Source organism: Cydia amplana, chromosome 23, assembly GCF_948474715.1.
Source record: "Cydia amplana chromosome 23, ilCydAmpl1.1, whole genome shotgun sequence".
Classification (NCBI taxonomy): domain Eukaryota; kingdom Metazoa; phylum Arthropoda; class Insecta; order Lepidoptera; family Tortricidae; genus Cydia; species Cydia amplana.
The window spans coordinates 2,511,077-2,538,010 of record NC_086091.1 but is presented as its reverse complement, the minus strand read 5'-3'; the positions used below and the strand labels follow the sequence as shown (position 1 = coordinate 2,538,010).

General features: G+C 35.9%; 1 protein-coding gene and 1 long non-coding RNA gene across 5 annotated transcripts in view; both read left to right on the top strand.

Annotated features, from left to right (window-relative positions):
* Window positions 1-26,934, top strand: part of LOC134658881 (uncharacterized) — a 379,350-nt gene that overhangs the window by 97,669 nt on the left and 254,747 nt on the right. The gene's annotated exons all lie outside the window — the stretch shown is intronic.
* The window catches only part of LOC134658797 (irregular chiasm C-roughest protein-like), a 36,444-nt gene continuing 27,851 nt past the window's right edge, over window positions 18,342-26,934 (top strand). For all 4 annotated transcript variants that reach the window (XM_063514451.1, XM_063514453.1, XM_063514450.1 and 1 more), the window contains exons 1-2: window positions 18,342-18,493; window positions 25,070-25,220. In XM_063514451.1, coding sequence (XP_063370521.1) covers window positions 18,368-18,493; window positions 25,070-25,220 — 277 coding nt within the window. In that variant the 5' untranslated portion in view covers window positions 18,342-18,367. The remainder of the gene's footprint in view (window positions 18,494-25,069; window positions 25,221-26,934) is intronic.

Below are 26,934 nucleotides of genomic sequence, written 5' to 3'. Positions count from 1 at the left end.
TGTACAGCGTACAAAAAAAAAGGTTAAGCTAGAATGAGATAAAGTAAACTATTTCTTTGAGCTTGAGACAGTTATGTATTCTAAAAAAACTATCAGTTAGTACAAGTAGGTAGTACAGAGGATGACCTTACGCTATTATTATGTATCTAAGCTTAATACTATTACAGTAGACTGGTTACGCAGTCTACATTAAAGTTTATCAATTTCTAAACACTGAAGTATGCACCGAGCATTCAAAGTCTATAGAGAGGCCACTGTCGTGTTTGTTAAAGTTTTAAAATTAACTGAGAGATTAGATTGGACCACACCTGAGTCACGTGTCTGTAGCAGAAGGCAGTGGAGCCGTAGCCACGCTGTTCCAGTGGCGTGCCGAGGATGCAGCCAAAAGTCGCGGTGACACGCGTCGAAACCGTCGGCGCGCGTCCAGTTGGCTGACTCCCCCAGTCACGCCAAGGTCGCGGTGAGCAGCATGGACCACGAGCCCAAGGCTACAGCGGCATCCAGCATTGACACGTGCCCGGAGAAAGAGTAAGCGTGCCCAAGTAACGGAGTGGACCGATGGGTGGATGGGTAGATAGGTAGAGGGACGGATGGACCGGCATCAAAGCCGGATTTTTATTGAAGCTGTCGATACTAAAATCCCGACATATGTAAGAATGAGTTTTAATTTGGCTTTCCTAAGGAATGACGGTACACGACGCCATGTGTGTGCTTGCTACACGAAGTGTGGGTGCATGTTTTAAGGGATGCCTCCCAGGACGAATTGACTCCAGACCACGACGCTGTTCGCTCACATGCCGCCGGATCTCAAGTGATGAGAGGATCGCGTTTGACAATCGATTTCCTTTCATTCTTTTTTAAAGCTTGCGTCTATGACGCGGAGTCGAGAAATTTTGCCATGTAGCAATCGATGTCCCAAAATATTACAAAACAACAAATTAAAAGACTAATTATATTGCGTGTCAATATTTTCGAACTATTAAACCTAAATATTTAAACTCTAAAGAAGATATCTAAAGTTAAATTAATAACCATAAACAATATAGAAATATAGTTGACTTTCACCTGATCGAGTATCTCTGGATGCCAACAGATGGCGTTAAAATTAATCCGTGACGACAGCTATTCCGCCACTAGATGTCGATAGGAGTATCATAACGGGGTCAATATTACCACTGTATTTTGAACCGTTACAAGCTAGGTACCTGTTATTATACTGTTCTGTAAAAGGCATTTTGAATTGCAGTGATAGAAAATTACTACCTACTTATAAATACATATTTGAATTTATTTCCAAAGCTTATAATTTTTACTTTATTTTCGATTCCTAATATTTCTTATGATAAGTACGTAGTAACAGTCGTTATATTATATCCCTAAGTTTAAGGAAATGAACCTTCTGTTTTTTTATCTATACCCACGCTAAATTCATCCGCACTGCATCCGCTCTTTTTTTTCAGTCTGGCCTGAAACTTTTCATCACAAAGTAAACTCAACCTTAATCCTTAACCCCAAAGTTTACAATAGCTTGAGCTTACTAACTTCGTTATTTAGCAAAAGTATTAAGTTGGATTCCTTTTGATAAGTACCTAAACTGTTTGTTTATAAGAGCTTATGTTAATGTGAATTTCCTGGCGCTTAAGTCGTTTTTGCGTAACATAAATGGGGGGTAAATTTTCAACGTGTATTTAAAAAGGATCTTTTACGGACGGTTAAAAAGTTATTTCTGGCGTTGTATGTACATGTCCGTTATTTTTTGGTTGAAAAATAGTGGTTGTAGAAATGAATGCATTTTGTTTTTGAAAAATATTTTTAAGAAATACGATAAAATTGTGCAAAATAGTTACGAAAACAGTGAATAAAATACAGTTTAAAATATAGTGAGTACATGAATAAAATATAGTTTGAGATGTTTATTTCCTTTAAATTAAATTCGTGCTTATTTAAAATCTAAATGCATACGTATAAATAGTTAAATTTTTTCAAGGTGTGATTTTATTTATTTACTATAAATAAAACAATTGAAATAAAATATAAAAAGCTTAATTAAAATAAAATTACCACAACACAACTAATAAATAAAATTTGAACATGTGTAAAACGACATTAGCAAATATAGTCCGCCATCTTGGACAGTTAAATGACTCATTGTTTTGACAGCAAATTCCCATGGAGGCATTAAATAAAATTATATCTATTCATAGTTTCATAATCTCATTGAATGTTTAGTCAAACCGTCCTATTATTAAAACATCATAGTATTTTTTTAAACAATATTGGTTACGCCATTTTGATTATAAGCAATGACGACCGCCATTTTGAAAATGACTTATCTCGCAATTCGTGATTTTTTGTACGATTACTGACCTTATTTCCTAGGCATAAGTAGCAGAATGTTTATATATTTTTATTTGAGACTAGATATTTGTCCTTTTAGAGTATATTAAAATACGACTAATACGAGTGAGTCACTTTGAGAACTGAATTGAGAGTAACATATGGTAATGATAAAACATGTGTGGTGTAGATAGGGTTCATTGAAAAATAATCGAGATAAGTTAATGAAATATGAAATTATCGATATTTATGACTTGTATATAGATCAATAATAATTACGAAAAACATTAATTAATAATGTTATGGCTTATCATATTCATTTCATTTTATACTCAATTATTCATGTCTCTGTTTAGCACTATGGTTGACTGGCAGAGAAAGACATGAAGCTCGCTATTTTGTAAAATATTGCAACATGTAATGTTGCAATAAGTTTAAATAATAATATCTAATTGACATCTATTTCAGTTTATAATTCAGAAATAATACTAAATAAAACCAGCCAAGTCACGCTTGACTGCACATTTCTAATAGGTTTTCCTGTCATCTATAGGTAAAGAACTATTTTGTGTATTCTTTTCAAAGTGTTGATCCAGTTTTGGAGATAAAGGGCCCGTCGGACAGACAGACAGACGCACGAGTGATCCTATAAGGGTTGCGTTTTTTCCTTTTGAGGTAAAAAGTGGCGAATATTGGAGGAAGGATTATCGGCCACTCCGTCACGGCGGAACCAGTCCCAACTGAAATACCAATAAAAATGAAAACCAAATTCAAAGCGTGTGTTTTTATTGATAGTTCTAACACATAATTAGTGATCAGTATTGCATTATTAATTAAAGTCACTCGAGACTATGGAAGGCAGAAAAGAAGAGAAGAGAAAGAGATTCTTAAGTCATCTTGAAGATTACCGTCAATATATATCGCCGCTTTCTAAACAATCAATAATATGTAGGTATGTATAATATTTTCCGTCTTGTCTAAACTCCGGCGCCGCTCTTAAAATATCGCCCCCTGCGGACATTTATACACACACACACAGACACACACATACACACACATACTTTGTACACATACTTCCGTTTCAACTATCCCTTCAGCGCCATACAAATCCTTCACCCAACGGCATTACTGAGCGGAGGAACCAAACTTCTTTGAAGTCGTAAATGACATTCGGAACTATAATTTTTTAGGCTCAAAAGGTAGTAACAGCCTAGGAAACTGATATAAAGTTAAGAGGGGGCTCGCGCTGAATTGTAGTTTTTATATATTTAACCGTTTAATGGGCAAGACTGAAAAAATCCTTAATTCAAGCCTCATGGCCAATCTAAGTCTTTAATATTATTCTGTACAAGAAAAAAATACAAAAAGATGATATTATAGTATAGAGTGATCTTTTTAGGGTTCCGTACCCAAAGGGTAAAAACGGGACCCTATTACTAAGACTCCGCTGTCCGTCCGTCCGTCCGTCTGTCCGTCACCAGTCTGTATCTCACGAACCGTGATAGCTAGACAGTTGAAATTTTCACAGATGATGTATTTCTGTTGCCGCTATAACAACAAATACTAAAAACAGAATAAAATAAAGATTTAAGTGGGGCTCCCATACAACAAACGTGATTTTTGACCGAAGTTAGCAACGTCGGGCGGGGTCAGTATTTGGATGGGTGACCGTTTTTTTGCTTGTTTTTATTTGTTTGTTTGTTTTGCTCTATTTTTTGTCGATGGTGCGGAACCCTCCGTGCGCGAGTCCGACTCGCACTTGGCCGGTTTTTTTGCTTGTTTTGCTCCATTTTTTGTTGATGGTGCGGAACCCTCCGTGAGCGAGTCCAACTCGCACTTGGCCGGTTTTTTTAGACCGTTGCCCTATAAAGGGTTGAATCTAAAGCAAATGCCATGCAAAAATTCTCACTGAAACTAGACTATATTTGCAAGGATAAACTCCAATCAAAACCTTAAAAATGTGAAAGTCGGTTTAATAGAAAAAATAATGCGAAAACTACCTAGTTAAATTCTCATTTATGTTTAAGTGTTTGTCCTTACTCTGTATACTATAGTAGTATAATTTTAGTATAAAATAGCTAGTTAAGTATATAGCCGAGGGATCTGACAAGCAAAATTTTAAACATGTAAATGTTCAGAGTAATTGAGATAAAATGTAAAAACTCGCTTGTCGGCCATATCTTCGGTCGCAAGTTTCGCGTGGCTTTGTTTCCTTCTTCAAAATTCCTGGCTCCACGCCTCCTCTTAACCATTTCCTAAAATTGATTTACATTAGCATCCGCTCGCACTTGACCATTTTTTCAAGCGGATATGGCCACGTGGTCGCGCCCTCAGACAAGGGGGCGTATTCTAAAAATACAACAGTATTCTAAACTATACATGTGGCTTAGTCACGTATCGTCGCTCCCGAATAGTCGACGATTCGAATCTCGAATTCGGAATTTCAAATTTCGAATTTCGCGAAATGGAAAGTGCTTGAAATTGGTGCAAAGTTCTTTGTGATCGGCGATCGCGCATGTCTGGAATGAGGTATGGGTTTTTAAAAATGGAAGGCAGTTTTGCTTTTTTTTGGCAGTTTTGGAAATTACGTGGCCGGCATTGTTCTTGAATTTCTGTGGTGCGGGAATTTTTCAGTTTTAGACAATGGAATTTCTAGCTTTAGTGGAGCATTTCGGAAAATGCGAAGAAAATAAGTGATAACTATTTTAAATTTCCAAGTCTTATACTACGTGAATTTCAGTCTATGCTTCGGTACTATTCTATTTTTTATTTCAAATAAGTATTTTTTTGATACCCTCCTCCAATTGAGGGGGGATTTAAATCTTCTCGGGGCAGAGGTGTAGGGTTGGAGCCGGTCTACCTAGCTTTATTTGACGTTCATAAGCGCATTGTAATTATGCCTACTTGAATAAACTATCTTTTTTATCTTATCTTATCTTTTTTACTCCACTCCATTGCATGCCCACTTTTCATAGCCCCTGCCTGCCTGCCCTGCCCCTGCTACAATACAATACTTCGTAAAATATCAGTCTACATTTCATAGTGGTCATTCAATAGCAAAGAGTTTGATTTGATACTTTATAGATTCACATATACAAGGACTAATTAAAGCAAAAAAAATAAGTACCTAATAACCTAATTATTTTATTGTTGTCAAATATTTTTTTCCATATTTTCATTAACTTTCCTCCAAGAATTAATTTTCTATTGCTTGTGTTATTTAACATAACTGATGTATAGACACTAGACAGTCGTTCTACAAATTTAATAATTTAATTTTTTACAAGCAGAAACGTCTGCGACCGATGCTATTAAGCTTCAGAATAAATTTAAAAGTGGAAAAATTACTGTCTTGGGTGAGACTTGAACTCACGGCCTCTGGATCGATATTCCAGCGCTCTGCCATCTGAGCCACCAAGACCTCATCCATAGCCAGCAAATCTTTCCACCATATTATGGGTCTAGGGGACCCTTAGCGACATCTACCGTAAGAGCGTTACACTTCTTAAACGGCTACCGGAGTTCCAAGTTCAAGTCTCACCCAAGACAGTAACTTTTCCACTTTTAAATTTAAATTTAATAATATCAAGTACCTAGGTACCTACATAGTTTATATTATATCGCAAAATTGCGAACCGAACAATCTGACGAATCATTTGAACGCCAATTGAGACTCTTTTTATTGGATAATCCATTATATTCTGTAAATGAATATATGGAAATGACCTGTAATACAATAAATTTAATGTAACAAATTTTTTATTGACCTGTATTTCGTTTTAATTTTAATTTGACGATCATTATGAGATATCCATGCTTACTGTATTAACATTGTTTTTTCATTTTATATTATTTGACATTGTTAGTTAATATGTTTTTAAATTATTGCTTATAATGGTTTTTAAATTGTGTATTGCTTGACATTTGTATAATTATTATCAATTGTTATTTTCCTACTTGACGATCATAATATAAATTCGTATAGATTAGTGTAAAATAATTTATATTGTAATTTCATATTATGAAATAAATAAATCTAAATCTAAATCCAAATCTACGTAAGTGGAAACATAAATTCAGCATATTCAGCACATGACATTTTCCGTCAACTAAATTTATCCGACAAGTCAGAACCGGTTCTAGAGATGACTAACGGGAAATGTGGCTGAATGTTGTGAAATATTTTATCGTAGTTCCATGACATTATTAATTTCAAAAACCTGTCTTAATTTTTCGCGCTTCAAAGGATAAATAGTAAAAAAACCGGCCAAGTGCGAGTCGGACTCGCGCACGGAGGGTTCCGCACCATCAAAAAAAAATAGAGCAAAACAAGCAAAAAAACGGTCACCCATCCAAGTACTGACCCCGCCCGAAGTTGCTTAACTTCGGTCAAAAATCACGTTTGTTGTATGGGAGCCCCACTTAAATCTTTATTTTATTCTGTTTTTAGTATTTGTTGTTATAGCGGCAACAGAAATACATCATCTGTGAAAATTTTAACTGTCTAGCTAACACGGTTCGTGAGATACAGCCTGGTGACAGACGGACGGACGGACGGACAGCGGAGTCTTAGTAATAGAGTCCCGTTTTTACCCTTTGGGTACGGAACCCTAAAAACTAATTCTTAAATTTAGAATTCAGCATTTAACTAGTATTCAGCTGTAGAAGGCATTTAATCCAAACCAAACATAATATAAATGTATGGGTACGAGACAACAGTTTTCGACACACATTGGTGTAAGGCCGAATTCAAACCCACGATCTTTTTTAGAAGCAATCACTTGAAAATTTTAACACCCGACGAAAAGAGGGGTGTATTTGACGCCAATATCTGTCTGTCTGTGGCATCGTACCTCTCCAACGGATGAACCGATTTCGATGCGGTTTTTTACGCGAAAGCTAGTTTAGTTGCGGTGGCTGTTAGCTATGTTTGATAGAAATCGATCCGGTAGTTTGAAAAGTATCAGCTCTGTTCCAAAATGATGTAAGGTATTTTGACATAAAATTTAAATTTAACAGGATTTAAACAGGACATATATCTGTCAGTTCCCTTAAACATCTGTCATGAGCCTTTCTAACGTAAGGCTGCCTTTCCATTGAGGCGGAGATGAGAGGAGACGTGCGTGCATTGGTTTAAACCCAGCGGAGCAGGAAAGAGAACCAATATGCTATTTGGTAAATGCCTCTTCTCATCTCCGTTCAACTCCGTTTCAGTGGAAAGGCTGCCTTAGTGAGCAAGTTCACCTGCAAAAGTGACCAAAAACTTTCTTCAAGGTATTTAACTTACCTAAATATAGTGCATTTGAATCACCCTCATTCTTTCACTACGTATATTATATTACTATTACTACTTTATTAGCGTAACTTTAAAAACAGTCATTTTATATTTACCTATTTAAGTAGATTCAACGACACTTATAAAATAAGTGACTTTTATACTTAAATAGATACAAGTCTTGTAAAAAGACGTACCTAGTTACGCTCACTAAGATGGCTCCTATGTTAATGTTTCTGAGAAGCCAGACAGACAGACAGACAGAAATAGAACATTTCCTTTTGCAATAAAAGCTTAGGGCTGAAGCTTTGAAGGAAGCGTGAAGCTTTGTAATAATTAAGTAGCTTTATCATTTCTGAGTCGACTTAATTATTATTATTTATGTATTCATTAACAATAGGTATTACAATTGTGTCTGAATATTGACTATGGGCCCGATTCGGATTTTGAAATAGACATCTATTAGATATCTTTTAGACATCGCCAAGATACGATAACGATATGTTTAAGATCTAACCTGTCAAATTTGACATTTCCGCGATTCTGGAGACACTCTTGAACGATTTCCACAAGATATTACTTAGAGATCTAATTCACATCTAATACATATCTAACACGATCTATAGTAAAAGTGACATTGGTTGCCCGAATTGCGCTGCAAAAGAGAACTAGTTGAAATCTAAACTATAACGTATCTTGAATGGATCTAGTACGTGTCGTCTCTTGTAAATATCTTAAACTTCGAATACAGCAGTATATCTTACACTTAATCTAAGATAGGTCATTTCTACTACTTACAGTAAAAAAAGAGAAATTACAAAATATCATAACAGGATATCACAAAATTCATATTCATTCAATTAGAAAAGTACTATTTATATATTTTTTATTATAATACCATATACTGTTTCGTTATAAAATTTTGTATAATTGGATAATTTTTGAGAGTGGCAATAATTTATTGCGTACATAGACATCACAGTTGTGACTTTTTTTATTAATTAATTATTTAATTTATTAATACACACTATACACAGTAGGTACATAGCTTAAATCTAGCTAATTAACTTAGCGTCAGTAAATGCTACTTTTTGAATACAAACAAAGTAGTGATTCATTGCTTGCTGAATTGTTTTATGGACAAACAAAAGCATTTTTTTTTGTAAAACATTATGAATGTAATTAATTAGGGCATATACTAAGTACCCTGGGTCGTGTCAAAAATACACGCTGTATAGTTTAATGTAAACTATGACTCACGCTAGACCGGGCCCTGTCCGGGCCGACGCGTCCGACATGTCATTTTCTATGACGGCTGATCGGTGATCGCGTGGTGCTTTACATAGAAAACGAAGCGCCGGAAGCTCCGGCCCGGCCCCGTCCCGGTCTAGCGTGTGTCATCTTTAAAACAAAAAAACAACGGGTTGCACTCCGGGAGTGCCGGCAGAAGTGAAAACTCAATGACATTGTAACAGTTTTTCGATCAGGTCACGTGTCCGTCTTACGAATTTTCAATCTGTCGAATCTGTCGGTCACGCGTGACCTGTCGCGAGTTTAACATTTTTCCCCACCTCAAAAAGTGCACAGCGCCGCTAAAGAAGTTTTCACTTCAAAAATATTAACAATAACATTTCAAAAGCTTACCACTAGGGCTTCCAAAATAAATGGTTACTCTAGTAAACTGTTGATTTAAATGTAGCTCGCTAAAAGCGATGAGTGCTTTTATAATACGTGATGACATTTTTATCTTCCTTTCGCAAGCTCACTTCGTCAGGTTTCGGTGTTCCATTTTTAGGGTTCCGTACCTCAAAAGGAAAAAATGGAACCCTTATAGGATCAGTCGTCTGTCTGTCTGACCATTCCCCCCCTTTTGTCTACGAAACTACTGCGTCTAAAATTATTAAAAAAAACACAAAATAGTTATTTTATAGATGACAGGAAAACCCATTAGAAATGTGCAGTCAAGCGTGAGTCGGACTTAATGTACGGAACCCTTGGAACGCGAGTCCTACTCTCACTTGGCCGGTTTTTTTACAATTTGTATAAACACATACTGAGCCACGGACTAAAATAAGCTCTAAACAAACAAGGATTGAACAGTCAGCAGCAGAAGTTGCTAAACGGGCAAGGTGTTCAAAATGATCTTGACGCGACTTTATTATTAAGAGAATAAGAGCGTGTCAAGGTAATTTTAAACACCTCGCCCGCTCAGCAACTTCTGCTGCTGACTGAACATAAATATAACCTTGAAGTTCTAATAGCTAATTACGTATAATCCTAGTTACAGTAAATAAATACTAGCTGTTACACTTGTTACAGATTTAAAACAGCAATTGAGACTCGACGTAGGCGCGTAAAATGGGTTTTTAGGCCGCCTCAATAGATATTATATTTTTACATTTCCCTTCAGGTTTACCCTATTGTTAAGAATTGTTGGTGACCGTATTGGCAGACAGCCTAGTTATAGGGTTTTGGCAAAGATCCTAAAGGGCCCAGGTGATTACCTGGATATGAAAATTAGTTATAGTTGAGTGAGAAAGACGGACGGACAGAAACCAGTGTTTTTAAAACAGATTTCTCGTAGTAACAATACCGCCTAATGTGTGCATCGATCTTTAATTCACTGTGTATTTTATTGTGGAGTATAATAAAGAGTAGTGCATTTGTAAACCCTAGTGATTTTAGTTGTGAACAGGTAACAAAAAATCTTCACGTTTTTTATATTTTTTAGTGGATTTATTCGTAAACGTCTGTCAAATCTCTGTTCATAATCTTTTTCTCTATTCAGTATCATATCGGAAACAGATCGAATAATTACAACTCGAATTGGGCTGTGAACTATACAGTCGCTATCAGATACCTATATCGGAGCGGCCAAGGTGTTCACAATATCTGAACACGCACTCTAACCCCTTGGCAATAGAGACGTGTTCAGATATTTGTGAGCACCATAGCCGCTCTGATATATCTGATGGCGACTTTACGAAGCGGGTAAAATAAACCGGTACACAAAAAGTACCCGTTTTCCTCTTGAACGTATTTATCCAAGACAACGGATACAAAACATCCAATGCATTCGAATTTCCATTATCGACCTATTTAAAGAAGACATTTCAGATGGGGGCTTATTTCGAAAAACAATGGAATCCCACTTAGGTTCAACGCTCGGTACGAATTTAGACTGGAGCTAAACTAAAACGCGGGGGGCGCCTATTCTAAAAGCGAGAGATAAGCCGAACCCCTAGTGTAAATTTCATTCGATAGCGTGACGAGCGCGTTTGCGTTATCTCTATTTTTGTATGGGATTTTGACGCGCCAAGCGGGACATTTTGGTAACTCAAAATCCCATACAAAATGAGACTAAGTGTAAGGCCTGAGTGGACGCTCGAAGCGGAGCGTTCGGCGGGGCGTGCAGCGTGCAGGCGTCGGGCTCACAAGTAATTTGAGCAGCGTGGCGTCGGGCTCACAAGTAATTTGAGCAGCGTGCACTAAGGCCGCTACTATACGCGTGCATTTGTTTAACATGCACGCAGCACGCCCCGCTCCGCTGCACGCCCAACTCGAGCGTCCACTCAGGCCTTACACTTACACTTACACAAACGCGTATGTCACGTCACGCTATCGAATGAAATTTACAATAGGGGTACAGGTTAATTAGAACGTACACTGATATCAGAATGACACCTAACTGATGTCATTCGGTTATCGTGCATTTCGCTCGTACTTGTACGTACATATACATGACTGTATTACTCATAGTCAAAACATAAAAATACAATTTATGAAATTGGTTTCGATTGAGAGTGAAATTATAGCTTTGATCTATGAAATTATGAAATTCTGGTCATTTTTAAATTCCCTAGAATACACTACAATACAAAGCGCCGGTGGCCTAGCGGTAAGAGCGTGCGACTTGCAATCCGGAGGTCGCGGGTTCAAACCCCGGCTCGTACTAATGAGTTTTTCGGAACTTATGTACGAAATATCATTTAATATTTACCAGTCGCTTTTCGGTGAAGGAACATCGTGAGGAAACCGGACTAATCCCAATAAGGGCTTAGTTTACCCTCTGGGTTGGAAGGTCAGATGGCAGTCGTTTTCGTAAAAACTAGTGCCTGGGATTAGTTGCCAATCGGACCCCAAGCTCCCATGAGCCGTGGCAAAATGCCGGGACGACGCGAGGAAGAAGAGGTACAGAATACACTCCGTCACGAGCTTAGACCATTGCATTTTACGTTTCTAAATTTGCACGTGTGTGTGTACCTAAGTGGGGATGCGTCACCTGCCAGCCACGATCTTTGTCTATTTATATCTACATACCTTTTGTATTTGTATTTGTATTTGTATTTTGTGTTACTTGGTTTTCTGGAGTAACTTTAACTTATGTGTTTAGTTATTATTTAAATTTCACCGTTGGTTTATAATGTATTTATTGTACATAGAAAACAAGAATCACAGTTACAAAGAGAATTGAATACAACAAAGGCGAACTTATCCCTGTATGGGATCTTTTCCAGTCAACCGTGTCATGTCATTGTAATTGATGTATTTATTTACATGAAAGATCCCCTGAGGCCTACTTGAAAAATACAATTTAGAATTTTATAATTTTGAACATTTGCCAATTTTTTTTTAAATGTTCCTTTTATATTTTCTTACACTTTTTATCAGAGTAATGGAATGCAAGTATTGAAAAATATATGGAAATATTGGGACACACTTTTTCCATATTAGAATCAAGAGAGCTCCAGACTCTGGATGGAAATAACATAAACAAATTATAAGAGGTAAATGCGTATTTTAAAAATTTCTTCTAAACGGAACATTTTAGAACTATTATAGCCATCTGCATTAGCAAAGTTCAGTGACCACACTTCAAACAGAGAGGATTGCAATAGTTCTAAAATTTTCCGTTTAGAAGAAATCTTTAAAAGACGCATTTGCCTCAAGTGACGCATTTACCTCGGTTGATCTCATACCTACAATTTTAAATAAAAAAAATCCCATATTCCTACTAATTCTCTTCAAAACATCCTCGTAAATCAAGCTAATAATTGAAAACGGCCGCACTTTAGAAATCTTTCCTAATCCCAAACCCAACATATGTGGCTTTCCAGATAAGGGTCCTTATGCTTCATTTGCAATAAGGACTTTTCTAACAGAATTTCTGTTGGAATATTAGATAAAATGAACCTTATTCTGGTGGAAAGCCACATGTCCCTAACCATCTTGTTGTCACATGACCGATTTCGAACGACATTCGATATTCCATCAGCGGACCACACGCATTGAAAGTCAATGACATTCTACACATTTAAAATATAGGTTAAATCTTGACAAAGACCTTAATACCAAGTTTTAAGGTTTAAAATTGAATAATAAAGTCAAAGTTGAAGTGATAATGAATGTCTCATAATTAGGCGTTGTGAATAACCCCCTTTCTATATTGATTGGGCATTTTGCTCAATGAATTTATTCTTTTTGCAGTTATGATAGGGTGCAAATTTGAATGGAAGTTGATATTAAGTAGTCTGTCTGAGTAATTAATAGGTACGATTTATGATATTTACAGGCTTTTACTTTTATTGTAATGTTTATATGTTAGTATTCCTATTTTAATCAACCAAGTTAGATTTGACTTACTTTTCTAAATTATTAAAATTGTATCATAATCATAAACATCTTATATATGCAAATCTTTAAAGGGGCCCACTGATTAACAGTCCGCCGGACGGTATCGGCCTGTCAGTTAGAACAAAAAGTTGACAGTTCCGAACAACTGACAGGCCGATACCGTCCGGCGGACTGGTAATCAGTGGGCCCCTTTAAAGAAAATCAATTAAACTTTACTCGTTATTCCCCAGGATTCTAAAATCTAAATCAATAAGAAAATATTAAAATATTTTAGTTGATGCAAAATTCCTTCCATTTTTTGTTTCATTCAAAATATATTACCTATGATTAATTAGGTAGGTACTTGATCATCAAACAAATCCTTATAGAAAACTAGTATCTGTCCGCGACTTCATTTGCGTCGAATGATGATGATGATTATTGTTAAAAACTATCAAATTATATCCTTCGCATGGCTTCAAACTATCTCCATACCAAATTTCATCTAAATCGGTTCAGCGGTTTAAGGGTAAATAGGTAACAGATAGACAGATAAACTTACATTCGCATTCATAACATTAGTAGGGATTGTCTTTGCCAAAATTACTATGTAAATGGATTACTATAACTTACCAATATGCTTAGAGCATAATCCATAGTAAAGTTTGCCAAACCACTTACTATATCAAAACGTCGTAAGCGCCTTTTTCTTATAAAATAAGCTGTTTTGAAAATTACACTTTGATCGTAACTTATAGGAAAACCGTGATAATAAATCACATGGCGGGCACCTTATCTCGTTGAGTTAAGGTTGAATTTTGATTAATGTGAGGGTGACAATCAATCCTGCTGTTTAATGCATGTTTAATGTAAGTAGAACAGTTACCTACGATTTACGGCTCTTTTTAATGGTTAAAATTAGGCATTAATTAATTTTGGTTTAAGTTTTAAAATGTTAGGCCTCGTTTACACGGGTCCAGTCGTTACAAAAATCTATGAAACGCTCTATAGTACTAGAAATAAGATTAGTGTTGGTATTTTGAGCCTTTTGAACAATTCGAACTAGATTTTACGAGACTGCAGTCCGATTCGAACTTTAAAATACGTCACATACTTATTACGTCTAGATGATATGCATTAGATAAGTCAGTGTCGTTTTTGTTAGAAGATTGAGTCTTTTTATAGGGTAGTTAAAACATTTTTTACGTTTAATCAAAATTACAGTAAAGAGTGTAAGTGTAATTGTATGTATTGTCCCATGAATTCTACACAAATACATTTTTTTTGTAAATTCATACAAAAAGCAGAAAAGAACTCTAGTTTCGACTAAATTATTAGAGTGTAAAACCGAGTCGACCCTTAGAGCACGTTAGCCTTCACTCAGGACATGGAGACTAACATAAAAGTATAAAACGCGTCTGAGGCGCTCACAAATATCTGAACACGCCTCTATTGTCAGGGCGTTAGAGTGCGTGTTCAGATATTGTGAACACCTCGGCCGCTCCGATATATCTGATGGCGACTGTACTAGAAACAACATTGTGTCAAAAATATAGTTGCTCTTTTTGTGTAAACGAGGCTTGACTCGCTCTTAAAAATGGAAATGTTACAGATAATTTAAAATCAAATGACGGATATTTAAAACTTATTTTGGGCTGTTATATTTAATGGCGGATTAATAATAACTTAAGACTTAGGCTTCAATGGGCATTTAAAATAAAGTAATTTTATTTTTAAACTAGCGACCCGCCCCGGCTTCGCACGGGTTAACAAATTATACATAAACCTTCCTCTTGAATCAATCTATCTATTAAAAAAATCCGTTGCATAGTTTTAAAGATCTAAGCATACATAGATACAGACAGCGGGAAGCGACTTTGTTTTATACTATGTAATTAAATTGAAAGTGCGTTAGGGTAACTTCATAATAGGGATAAAAAATATGTTTTACGTCCAAGCGTCGCATTTGGAGAATAGATAATAATGGCGAAAGTGCCAACCGCCTTGGCCCCTTTTTATACGGAACGACACAAATGCCCGCCTTCATATGTTACGTGGGTGCCAAACAAGCACGCTGCCCATGTTTGAATATAAAATTAGCAACTTTATTCATAGTGTAATATATGGCGATGTTTATATTATAGGCTATGTTGTTAGCTTACCTATTCATTTATTCATTGCAATTGCCATATGCCATATCTTCCATTGCAATTTTCGCGCGGCGCGCCATATCTTTTGTTTCCCTCTAATTTCCTGGCTTTACGTCTCTAAAAATCGTACCTAAATGTTTGTCATGAAAAAAAATTTATAAAAGTTGCCGATGTAATTTTTTGTCAGACAACAGTGTTACTGATACTACACATTTTCGTTGAACTACGTAAGTACCTGTGTTCCCATATGCCTTAACAGTTTATCTGGATATTTTATTCCGTAAAGTGTTCTTTTATTTATATATCATAACTAGCGACCCGCCCCGGCTTCGCACGGGTTAACAAATTATACATAAACCTTCCTCTTGAATCACTCTATCTTTAAAAAAATACCGCATCAAAATCCGTTGCGCAGTTTTAAAGATCTAAGCATACATAGGGACAGACAGACAGCGGGAAGCGACTTGTTTTATACTATGTTTAAAGTTACTGTAAAACTTGCTAGAATAACACTAACAGTATTAAGTTCCGTGTGAACTTAAACAAAACTGCATTATCCTTTTAAAGTTATTACAAACAAAACTGTGGTTTTGTGTAAATGTTTATTTCTTTGGAGTTCCGTAGGGGAAAAGCAAAAAAGAACCAATTATTTGTCAGGATCTACTTTAAACATTTTTTTACAAGCAAATGTTACTTTTTGTTAACATAACAGTTTATTTTTTTACTTTTTTGCGGGTGAGAAGGACAGTGTTGAAAAAGTTAACATTAATAAGAAAGAGGATGCAAATTGCTTTAAACTAATGAATGCCTAAGAAATATAATTTTATAAATATGTAAATAAATAATGAAAAAACCGGCCAATTTACGTCATTTAAATTTAGAATTTGCTAAATTAAAATCGAAATTCCAACTACTCAAAAATGACGTATGCCGCTTGAAAGGTTAAGTACAAGTCAAAATACATACTTAAACATATTTTTTATACTGCGGAACGCTTCACGCGCAATTTAAGCGCATCTAACCATATTAGTACAAAAACATTGCACAAAAACAGTTTACACTAAATTCCGTTGCCACATGTGGGGCCATGTGCTGGTCCTTATCTGTGATATTCTAAACACTGGAAGCGGCTTGCGTACTGTTACAGTTTAACAAGGAAATAGACCTCTTAACGGCCCACTGATTAACAGTCCACCGGACGGTATCGGCCTGTCAGTTAGAACAATGTTGACAGTTCCGAATAACTGACAGGCCGATACCGTCCGGACTGTTAATCAGTGGGCCTCTTTATTATAAAAGGAAAAATTTTAAACTTCACCGCTTCGGGAAATACTTCTATACGGTTACTTTGGGGTCTGTTTACACATTGATTAGTGTTTATAGGTGAACCAGGATCTATTGAGGGTGCGCCATGTTGTGGAATTTCACTGGAACTAATTTTTTCATACTACACTGAATTGTCACCCTATACATGAGAATAACAGCGCCCTCTTGACAATTATCATATATTACTGGTCAGGCTATAATTGTTTATTGGTAGTTCATACATTTTCCACTAAACGCTAGAGTCTATTTTTTTATTCAGTAGACTAAAATGACATTTCGTAGTATGAACATCATGTGTCATTTCATACTATGAAATGTTATTTTAGTACTACTACTACTACCGAATAAAAAAATTGACTTTAGGAGCAAGTAGCAAATGCGCGAAATAGCAATAATCACTAATCAATGTGTAGACCGGTCCCAACGTGAATGTCAGTGACACTTTCCTGTAGAGTAGAGCGGATGACGCTAATTTTGCAGTGACAAAGTGTGGTTCTGCCAACACTTCAAATTTTTTATCACTTGCCAAGTTATCAGTTATACTATAGGTACTTACTTGAAAAGATGTGTCCCGCCGAGTTTGTTGCCGGTCCCATATTGGGATACCCAATTGAGAGGGGATTTAAATCTTCTCGGGGCAGAGGTGTAGGGTTGGAGCCGGTCTACCTAGCTTTATTTGACGTTCATAAGCTCATTGTAATTATGCCTACTTGAATAAACTATCTTTTTATCTTTATCTTTATCTTTTTACCTCAAGCATCGAATGCGAAAATGGTGGCCCCTATGACAGCTCCTTCGATTCTTTTTTGTAAATTTAAAAAATAATAGATGAATAACATTTTACCCTATTTTTATTACTTGAATGTTACATGTTACATTTCTAAACAAATGATGGTGATAAACTTTCAAAAAAAGTTTACAAACATTTTACGTGACAGCTACTCCATACAAAAATGTACTGTCATAGAGATCATCATTCGACACGAGAGGTATTATATTATGTCACTTCCATTCATTCCTATCCACGTCACCCGGGCCACGTGTTCAAACATTATTCCAACGCCTACTTTTTATAATTATTTCATGCCCACTCCCGATAATTATCATTCGCGGCTTGTTCCCATGACTTTTTACACTTGTGGCAAAGGAAATGGCTAGTTTATATCTTTTTAATGAAATGCGGTGCGAAATATTTTGCATATGTCGTTGGGATGTCATTAGTTACTTATTAATAAAGAATGAGTTAATTATACATTCTTGTTTTTGAGAGCAAACACTACATGGTTCGGATATGATGTTGCTCTTCACTGTCACTGCATAATATTAGCTAGGCATATACCCACGTTCAGATCTGTCTAAAGGGGCCCACTGATTACCAGTCCGCCGGACGATAGCGGCCTGTCAGTTAAACGCAAAAGGTGACAGTTCCGAACAACTTTTCAACTTTTCATCGTTGTTCGATGTACATTGCTGCTTTTTGTTCGTTTCCTAGGCATACTTTAGTTGCTTTTCATTGCTACTGACATATCCGGCTTGACACACTATATTTATCTATACGAGTATGTAAAATGTATTTATTATTTATTTATATTATTAATTTCACATTTCTTTCGTTTCAGATATGCCCGGACCTCCGTTATAAGCATGTCAAGACCATGTCAATGACATGGCGGCCCTACCGAGCTTGTGGACCGGAAGGACCGGAAGTTGGACGGAAGTGCTGCTGCTGGTGCTGCTGAGCTGCAGCTATGGGTACCAGGAGCAGAGGTTCGCGAGGGAGCCGGGAGACCAGGTCAGTTACTGCTTTTGCTCAAGAAGTATTTAAGAAGTCAAGTTCAAGAAGTACAAGGGTGTATTTCTTGTTGTTATTCTGTCCGGTCACCCAAGAGACAATAGTAGCATAGTTTGTTAGAGGACATAGTCCACCACCTCCTTCTGACACGCTTGGTACACGACCCTCTATGGAAAGGGTTTATAAGTTTCACAAAAAAGCGTGTTTTGAGAATTTAAATGCCTTAAAATCAGGTTTTAAAGAGTGACCCAGGGGAACGTAACCATGGGCAACGAGTGACATGTAAAAGTTGATTCACCCAAAAGCAAGCAAGCAAGCGTTTCAACAAGTTACTGTCAACCTACTTCTTACAAATTTTTGACATGAAAAGTTGCCTTTGTATTGCCTGGTGTCTATGGAGGGTTGGCCGATTAGGACGACTTGCCCCATAGATAAAGAAAAAGTTTGCGTAATAAAATGTCTTTTCTATTTTTTTCTAATCTTAATATTATACCGAATATGACCTTAAACGGATCCCCACAATTTTTCTTACACCTTGCATAAGTGTACCTACCCAATTTACTTAAAAGCAACGTATAACTGATATAGAGTCATATACTTAATGCAAAAGTTATTTTATTCATACAAATTACAATCAGACGAAGCTATATCAATTTCATACTAATTAGTCCCCACGCAGCACTCTCGATCCGAACTCATTAATTTCACTGTTAAATTGTGTCACAGAGCCGATCATTTGGGGTTAAAGTAGGTTTTTACGATTTTTTTATGTTCTGTCAGTTTTATGATCGGTCGTCGAACTTTAATCTGGTTTCACTTCTGTTTTGGTTGCCCCAAGCTATATTGAATCTAATTTATAGTATTTTATGCAACCGTTGTTTAAGAGAGGTCAAAAAAGGCGAGTGGCGTGAGTAACAATTTGAGGTGAAGCCGAAAATTGTTAATAAAGACGCCACGAGTATTTTTTGACTCAGTTAAATAATGTTGCATACAATAATTTTTCTACGACCAAGCACTTACTTTGAAATAAATTTGTAAATTTAACAAATATTTTTAATCCAAGAAGTAGCAAAAATGGAGGGTACGGGCGGGAAAAGAATGAATGAATGAATGAAATTAAAAAAAAAAACATATCTATGGTTCACTTATTTGTCAGAGATGACATTAAAATAAGGTTGGCAACACTGTATTTCATTCAATATTTTTTAAGTGGTCATTACATGAAGTATCGTAAAATCGCTAAAAAGATACTGCGTGTATGCACAAATTCTTTTTTGGGGAATAGACTAAAGACATGTCTTGACAACTATAAGGTAGGGTTTTAAAGGTGTGTGCACGACCTTTTAAATGACAAATAAAAGTACGGGAGTAGAAAAAATAGTTAAATATTATCATAAATCATTGTCAAACTTATTATTAGATCAACCAATACGGTTAAGGGTGGGTTTACACATTTATTAGTGTTTTTTTTTTAAATTAAAAAATGTATTACTTGCGTTTAGTGGCAAATGTACCTACCTAAACCTATGTACTCGAAAAAGACACAAATCAAAGTGCTAATCAATGTTATTTATCCTATTTTGTTTCGATTTTTGTACAATACAGTGATTTAGTCATAAAAAAAACAATTGAAACTTGGCAAAAGTAACTAAGACTTTTTTTAATTGTTTTTGGTTATACTATTCAACTTTTATCATGTCCATTTCACAGCTATTAAGCCTTCTATAAAGCAATAACTTGTTTATACCTTTACGCTTCGTTCAACGGATCAATTATTATTTTTTACGACATAATATTCGTCATAAAATAACAAATCTTAAAATAATAACGGCGTATGTCCAGGACTATTCAGATTTACTAACGTGAACTGGTTTTGATACGACCTTGGATATCGTGTTGGCGATTGGCGCGCATCATATAGCGTAGCATATTGTAGCTTGAAGGATGACTCACGTCAGACCGGGCCGTGTCCGGGCCGGAGCTTCCGGCGCTTACACTTCTATGACAACGACAGGTGGTCACGTGATACTTTCTATTGAAAACGTAGCTCCGGCGCGTGCGTCTTCCTTTAGGCAGTTTTAGCCCAACCCTTTTTTCAGCTCATACGAATATTCGGCCCATTAAGTCCATATTCGGCCCATCTATAATCTTTATCATCTCACGCACAACTTTCGCTTCATTTCACATGCACCAATCAGCGTGCGATCTTCAAAGTCGTATCAAAACAAGATCAAAACCAGATCAAGAGAAAAAGCTGAGTGGGGACCTTTTGGCAGAAATATTTATGTAATTGAATCTTAGTTTTGTGTTATTTTATCTTGTGTTATTAATTATTATTTGTGCTAATAAACATTTCTTATTCTTATTCTTATTCTTAAAACCGTAACAAGTTCTGAGATCCGAATCGAGCTCCAGGTTTACAATATGGTAATTATTAATTTACTTGGTAATAAAAGTGGTATCCGTGATTATTACTAAGTAGGAGTTAGCTCAAGAAATGTTTATTAGAATTATGGAGCTTATAGCGAGTTAAGTATTAATAATACGGTAATAATAAGACTGTCATCAGGACATAGTCTTATACAACTTTAAAAAAACGGGCGCTATTTTAGTTTAAAGTGCCGTGGGTTCAGCCAGCAGCGTTTTGTAGAATCGTAGAACGTTTTGAAATAAAGCAGTTAGATTATTATACAGTAAAATTTGCACACTTTTCTTTAGCCTTTATAGAGAACGTGATTAACCATTTTAAACCTATGTTAGTTATTTTTAACTGCAATTGACGCAAAGGCCAATGATGATCATGAGTAAATTTATATCGTATACTGAATTATGTAAGTACGTACACAATTAGTAATTAGGGAATGCAAATCGGTTATTTTTTGTATGGAAATAACCGCGGTTTCGGTTAATAACCGATTATTTCAATACAAAAAATAACCGAAAATAACCGATTTGCATTCCCTATTAGTAATACTTTGAAGTTTTAAACTGAGGTTTGACTTCTAAAGTACCTACACTAAAACAGTAATATGTAGAAGACAATTTCTAAAACCAGAATTTTCTATATTTCCTGGATAGACGACCCGATGACCCGATAAGAAAAGCCACGTAAATAATTCAGATATAATCAACATGAATATTTAACATTATGTCAAACATATCAAAGAAATGCTGAACAATTATGTGTTCTGAATATACATTAGGAGATTAGCGTGATATACATATATACATACATAATTTGTGGTATAGATTTAATGCTGTAAACCATAAATATTAGGAGTTAACAATCTCGTGTTTCTGTCAGCGAGTTTTTGAGGAAAGAGTTTTAAGTTATAAGATTACAGCGTTTTTATGGAAGGCGGGATTACAATAAATATGTTCTGGAACTTATTATGTATGAAATTTCATTTTATATTTACCACTTCCTTATCAGAGAAGGAAGGAAAACATCGTGTGGAAACTGGAAATCCTGAGAAGAAATTCAAAGGTGTATGAGTATGTGTATGCGCAGTAGGGCATCATGGGTACTATTATATATAGCTCAAGCCCTCTCGCGCATAGGAGGCCTGTGCCATTACATACAAAAATATGGTTATTATAAGAAAAATTTCATTGTCGCTATCTCCCTTTTAGCTTTCTAAAGGAGCTTAGACAGATTTTAAATTTACTTAAAATACAGTAGGAAAAAATAAACGTTTTATGACACGTGTAACATTCAATCATCATCATCTTCCTCGCGTTAACCCGGCATTTTGTCACGGTTCACGGGGGCCTGAGGGCCGCTTGGCAACTAATCCCGTCCGGTTTCCTCACGATGTTTTCCCAACCGTGTAATATTCAATATGGCACCTATAAAAAAATTTGATCATTTTGGTATGGGAAGGAGTTAGGTTATTCTTTATCACAGACATCATCATTCCACGGTAAGTCTCGGGCAAAAGCTAATTTGAAACTATAAAATACCTAAACTGTTCTGATTCTTGTCTCCCTCCGCAAACCATTTGTTTCTTAATTGAATTTTTTTTGTGAAGCAGTGGTTACTTTCCTACAAAAATAAGCCTATAGTTCAAAGGCATCCTTTAAGGCGGACCCCATTGCTCATCTCAAAGTTGATAATTTCCTGTTACAATTACACTTTAACGAACATAACTTACCGATCGTTTAAAACAACCGGCACTAAACTAGTTCTCACGCTTTACTTTATCATTAGTCCGTTTATGGAGTCGGCTTACTCTTGTCATTAGAAAAACTCATTTAAAACGCATTATTTAGAAAACAATTATCTCGGTTGAATGATGACGATGACTTGAGCGTGTCGGAGCTCTAATTATAATTGAGTGAAGTGGTTTTATTTGCAAATTAAAAACTATATAGGTAACTCATTTCGCATCATCCACTTGTAATTAACTGCACCAAGGGTAAAAGACGTAAGTGACATTAAAAAAACTGTTAGAACTTGAAACTTTTATGGCGCGAAAATATGGTGAATAATAGAATGTTACGTTTCTTAGATGTCGTGAGGCATCTAGTACTTTAATCAACTTTATCAGTAGGTATGATTAAATATACTTTTTCTATAATTTATTTTTATACACTTCGGTAGCAAATAAACATTATACAACCAACTTGATGGAAAGCGGTAATTCACTGACTTAATGATCATTTAAAAACCTCAGTATTACTACTATAAAAAACCATACAACATAAAGCGGTCAACAGATAAGTAAACGTATCTAATCGTATCCGCTCCCCGCTTATGACATAAAACGCGCACCTTTAAACAGTTTTAATTTGAATTTATAATTACTTTGAGCATTAGCATAGGTATTTGTACGTAATGCGCCATTTCGCTATAAGAAGCTACGGCATTAAAACAGGCTTATCAAAAATTGTGGGAGCATTTAATTTTAGTTGCAAATTATGTTAAGGCCTAATCGCTAACTGTTACAGTGGCGCCAATTCTGTTTTTAGAATTTGAAGCGGTCATCTTATATTGACGACCTTGACCGTTGACACCAATCAATAGGCGTTAGCGGCTCTCGCTGATTGGTGCTGACTTGTCCTATCAGCGTGTGTGATCCTTAAGGTCGAATCAGAATAAGATCAAAACCGTATCAAGTCGTCAGAACTTTTGCTCTAGAGAGCCTAGCCAAGGTGACAATCGTGGATAGAAATATACAAATACGGAAGTATTAGACACGTGATTTTTCCCTCCCGTCCCATTTTGTATTTTCTTTTGGCGGTTGTCGATGTACGATTTTTATTTGGTTTGGCCCCCAGGAGTCATCATTTCGCTCGCACTTATTGGTGCGCTTGAGATTGATAACACGACTGAAGGTCGTCTCAAAATGGAAACCATATCAAATTGTTAAATCAGAATCGGCCTATGTGAGTGTGTGGGTGTTGAATATGTTGGGGTAAATCGTGTTAGTGGAAGCCTTTATAGAGGTAAGTTTGGGCAGGGATAAGGTAATAATAGATTGTTTTAGGTCACCCACTTAACTCAGGCTTAAGTCACGTCTGAAACGATCTGGAAAACGGGTGACTTTCCTATGGACATTATAATAACGTAATATGCCTACTTACCGACTTACTAGTGATCCAACAATTTTTATTCATTGCCACTATATCACACCCTCATTTAAAAGTGCAAAAGAAGCGAGAAAGAGATATCTGTTGCTCGCTCTCACTTAGTGGTGCGACGCATCAAGGTCGCGGTGCGGTGCGATAGTGTGTTACCACTTTGTGTTACCATGATAAAGAAAGGATGCTTAGCGCGAAGAACTTCATACATTTAACCACCTGTTCCTCTCTATCGCACGCGCATTATTATATTGCTGTTCTGCTCGCACAGTGGTCTTCTTCTCAAGTCTCACCCAAGACAGTAATTTTTCCACTTTTAAATTTATTCTAAGCTTAAAATTTTTCGTGTTTAGTGGCCTTATTTTAAGAGGCGATATTTTACAGAGATTAACAGTCTTTTATAATTCTTGGTCTCTATTTAGTCTGAGGACTCAATCATTAGGTCATAAGGAGATCCTTGAAACTTTGGAGCCTTGGAAGTTAGATTGAAAGGGACTGAATGGTTATGGTAATTAGATGAGAAACTTATTTAGTATTCGGTGAACTAGGCCGAGGAAGACTTATGATGTTTCAAGCGTTTTGATATTAGTTGAATACTTTCTTTTGTATAAAACGGCGGGTATAAACAAGTTCGATATGATAATATTAGTAATTAATATTTTAATTTGTTTTATTGTGTATAATAGAAATTTAAATGCAAGACGCGAATACTTAAGATGCAGGTTCAATTTCCAGTCTCGTGTACTGGAGTTTATGGTTATATGTTTTTTTGGTATATGGCACATATCTATTTTATTTTAAAAATAGTTTGCACCTACTCTTAATAAACATTGTTGACGGGAGGCGTAAAAACTATTAAGCGATACACTATTTTATCTGTTTTCCTCATAAAACAAAATAAATCCTTATAGTTTAATGAATAGAATATTCGCAACACTGGACACTACATAAAGAAAAAAAGAATTGACTATATTCAATAATTTTTGTCCCCAGGAAGCGATAGTGGGCTCCGAAGTGATACTTCCCTGCCGAGTAGAAAACAAAATCGGGGCGCTGCAATGGACGCAGAACGACTTCGGTCTCGGCACCAACAGGAATCTCAGCGGATACGACCGTTACTTGATGATCGGGAGCGACGAAGAAGGTATGTATTTTGGTATCTGTGTAAGAATGCCCTATAATATTTATTTGTTTATTATTTATTTAAAAAATAAATATTGAATCCCTAAACTTGAATTTCACCGAAAGGCGGTATAGAAACGGGACATAAGCTGTCGATAGTGATCGTCAAATCTTACTGACTTTTCGAAAGCTTTTGATAAAGTTAATCACAGGATCTTAATTAATAAATTGCATAATTTCGATATTGTAGTTTAACTGGTTCAATTACGTGTCCGGTTCAATTAGTCTAACTTACGTTCAATTCGAGCCGGCAACTGTGGTAATAAAAAATAATTCGGTCTCGCTGTATTATTACACTCTTCAGTGTACCACAGGGGTCTAATTTGGGGCCATATTTTTTAGCATATTTATTAATCTTATTAATTTTGACTGTATTTTAAATTCAAATCCCTTTGACCCTAGCAAGGTGCACCTCAACTCTTGAAGGGAATTCTATAATATTTGCGTTTTTATCATTGTTTAGAATCCCAGTAAGGTGCGCCCAAATTCCAGCCCCTTGAATTTAATCTTATAATTAAGTAGACTTGGCAATGTGTATGACGCGATTTGACAATTTACAGCACATAATGATTCATTTGCATAAGCTGTCGAACGTCAGTGTTGTAAGGATATACGAACAATTTTATAAAAATATAATCAAATACCTCTGTGTTGCATACCTCAAAATCATATAGCAACAACTGATATTGAACTAACTTACACGCGGTCTTGTTTGATCCTTTTGAGTACAGAACCCTAAAAGTGATGGTCAAAACTACAGACCAGTACTGGTATAGTTTTTATTACTAAGTACTGAGTTTAACTTGTATACTAACAGGTTTCAGCAATCTCATAGTGGCCCATATTAAATTTTCCTTGACCGCAAATACCTAGTTTATTTCAAATTAGCCGAGTTAAAACTAAAACTATGTAGTACAGGTCACATGACAACTGTGTTCATTGCCAATTTTACACAATAGCTGAATACAGACGGACATTGACATAATATATATGTTGCTTCTGTGAATTTAGAGGGAGATAGAGATAGAATAGAGGGAGAGGTAAATAAAACGAATGATAAATGAATTGACTATCATATCTACATGTAAAAAAGTGTAGAGCATTCTAAATTTAAAACGATGCTGACAGTTTCATGACTATAGACGATGTTTCTGTGGGTGGCCTTTCATTACTATGCGATGTATTATACTATGTCGGTGGCAAACAAGCATATGGCTCGCCTAATGGCAAGTGATTACCGTAGCCTATGGACGCATGAAACCAAAGGTATCTCGTGCACTTTGTCGAACCTTTAGAGGCTTTCTTTTGAAAAAGCCCAACTAGGTAGCCACGAAAAATTTTGCCTGTTTGTCTTTCAGCCGAAGTCATGATGTTTTGTATTTTTTTAATCACTTACGAGACTTACATTTTTGTAATTTTTAACTAAAAGTACTCAAACATGTGTAGGCATATACTTTAAGTATACCATACCTACGCGAATCTTGTTTATATGAATGTATTTGGCACACGCAGAATTTTTACGCATTAGAGATATTTAGGTAAATTGCCCTGTTTTTATTTTTATTAGCAGACGCACTAAGTAGTTTGGTGCAAAATGCAAAAAAGTTATGTTAGCCATTATTTAGTTAGTGTAATTTGTAGTCTATTGTTTAAAGAAATAGAGTCTCTATACCAAC